The sequence below is a fragment of the Berghia stephanieae genome, chromosome 3, assembly GCF_034508935.2.
Source record: "Berghia stephanieae isolate SIO BIC M18660-M18661 chromosome 3, UCSD_Bste_1.3, whole genome shotgun sequence".
NCBI classification, from domain to species: Eukaryota; Metazoa; Mollusca; class Gastropoda; order Nudibranchia; family Aeolidiidae; genus Berghia; species Berghia stephanieae.
This window is the reverse complement of record NC_088362.1, coordinates 81449581-81452080: the sequence shown is the minus strand read 5'-3', so window position 1 is coordinate 81452080 and position 2500 is coordinate 81449581. Positions and strand designations below refer to the sequence as shown.

Genomic DNA, 2500 nt, shown 5'->3' with positions numbered 1-2500 from the left:
CCAGCATTTACGCTTTAATGGCCATATTCTCAACAAAAACATGTAACATAGAAACGAATGATACATTGAGTAAACTCCCGTATTTGGGTTGAAAATTAATTCAGAAAAGTGGGTGGAGTTATGTTGATAATAACAAGATATGAGGCGGAAAAGCAAAAAAAAAAAAAAAAAGCTAAATATAAAATTATATTATAGATATGACTTATTGTTACTTTGTGAATTGACCCCGATTTGTTTGGTTACTTTTCAACAAATTATTCACTGTGTTCAAAACAATAATAACTTGAGTTTCTACACAACACAATGTCCACTAAACCTGCTCAAATCGCTTTACAAGGGGTCCCTAGCCAACAGTTAACACTTAGGACAAAACATAACCCCTGTGAGACGAAATTACATTTTTTTCCGACAGAAACAAAGCTGTTAACTCATTTTACACCTGAGTAAAGTAAAAGAATGTGAATATAATAATATTATAATAATAATTAATAATATTATATAATAATAATAATAATAATAATATTAATAATAATGTAATAATAATAAAATATAATAATAATATAATACAAAATTAAAAAACATTACCCCTGTGAGACGAAATTACATTTTTTTCCGACAGAAACAAAGCTGTTAACTCATTTTACACCTGAGTAAAGTAAAAGAATGTGAATATAATAATAATAATAATAATAATAATAATAATAATAATAATAATAATAATAATAATAATAATAATAATAATAATAATAATAATAATAATACAAAATAATAAAAACATTACCCCTGTGAGACGAAATTACATTTTTTTCCGACAGAAACAAAGCTGTTAACTCATTTTACACCTGAGTAAAGTAAAAGAATGTGAATATAATAATAATATAATAATAATAATAATAATAATAATAATAATAATATAATAATAATAATAATAATAATAATAATAATAATAATAATATAATAATATAATAATAATAATAGATCTTTATTGTCCATAAATATGGCAATTTGTCATTTAGTTACACTTGTTATAACGTTATATGATAACTATAACATTGAACAGATATTTCACTCCTACTTGTTTTATCTCTCTCTCTCTCTCTCTCTCTCTCTCTCTCTCTCTCTCTCTCTCGAGCTTGTTACAAGGACTCAACTTTGCGCCGCTCAAATCAGGGCTCGAACCCGGGGTCTTCCGATCTGAAGGCGAGTGTCATACCACAAGACCACATAGACTATAGAATTCAAGTCCACAAAATGAATTTTATAATAATTATTATTATCCGGCATTAACATAACTTTTATTTAACCTGAGTATTTATATAGCGCGATAACTACACAACGGGTTCAAATCGCTTTACAGGGCGTCCTTATTCGGCAGCAAGTAGGATGAGACATGATGCCTGATAGGCGATATTACAGTGGAATTTTTTTTTCCGACGGAGAAAACGCTTTCAACAGGCAGGTGTTCAACTTACACCTGATTACATTGAGAGAATGTGAGTAAATAGCGTTTTCTAATGACTCAATAATACGCTTTTTTATTGAGTTTCACTCGACAAGTTCTAGAACATCTAAAACTAAAACTAAAAACCCATTAAACGTGCTAAATGAGCCCATAAAATGGAGAGTGAAATGTGATTCATGTTTACTTTTTGTTGTAACCTTTTATTGAGTCACATTTGCTCTCCAAGCGTGCTTTATTAACGTTTATAACAATAGGTCGCTTATTATAACAATGCAAAATCTCAACTTACCAACAGATAATCCAAGTAACATCAAAATAAAAGTTTGCCTCAACATTGTAAAAACTTCAAGTTGGTAACAGTTCAGTGTCAAGAAAAGAAAAAGAGATAATATAAAAAAGTCGCAAGATGTAAGGCTGTCATATCTATTAGGGTGATTGACGTCATATGAGTAATTGTTCCATTAAAAAAGCGTATCTTATCTGGGACAATAATCTATTTGTGCCCCACCGTCTCAAAACGGTATTATGTCGGGATAAATCGGACCGTGAAAAGTGAGTTTATTAGATAAGTGGTGTACACCATTGCAAATCACCGGAAGATTCGTCACAACGCACCGTTCAACTAGATGCTCTGCGGTTTCGGGCTCTTGACCACAAGGGGTACATGTTGGACAGGTGGCAAGTCACCATTCTCCACCATAACAAAGAGAGGGTAACGCCAAATATCGTAATTGTAGCTGTAAATTTAATTTCCAGGGCCTCGTTCATTCCAACATAATACCGTTCTGAGAAGACGAGTAATATATATTTTAAACATGAAAACCCCACTATGTTCCAAAGTACAACTCTTTATTCGGTGACATCGACATCAGAAAAGATAAGATGACTACTAAACTACTTTTTATTATGATGTGACGAAGGTACAGCACAGCCTGATGCCAAAGCAATGAATGTAGTCTATTCTTGTCGGGTAAAATTTTGATTGCTGTCATTTCTTATCCAAAACGTTTCTCTGACCTACAATTTCCCAGGTGAACG

General features: G+C 31.4%; 1 protein-coding gene across 2 annotated transcripts in view; it reads right to left on the bottom strand.

Moving 5' to 3' along the window:
• The window catches only part of LOC144968588 (uncharacterized), a 3831-nt gene extending 1938 nt beyond the window's left edge, over positions 1-1893 (bottom strand). Inside the window, exon 1 of one of the 2 annotated variants that reach the window (XM_078907089.1) lies at positions 1752-1893. In XM_078907089.1, coding sequence (XP_078763215.1) covers positions 1752-1797 — 46 coding nt within the window. In that variant the 5' untranslated portion in view covers positions 1798-1893. Of the gene's footprint in view, positions 1-1646; positions 1666-1751 lie in introns of those variants that run through there. The other variant, XM_078907090.1, reaches the window with a different exon arrangement.
• Positions 1894-2500: the final 607 nt, after the last annotated feature.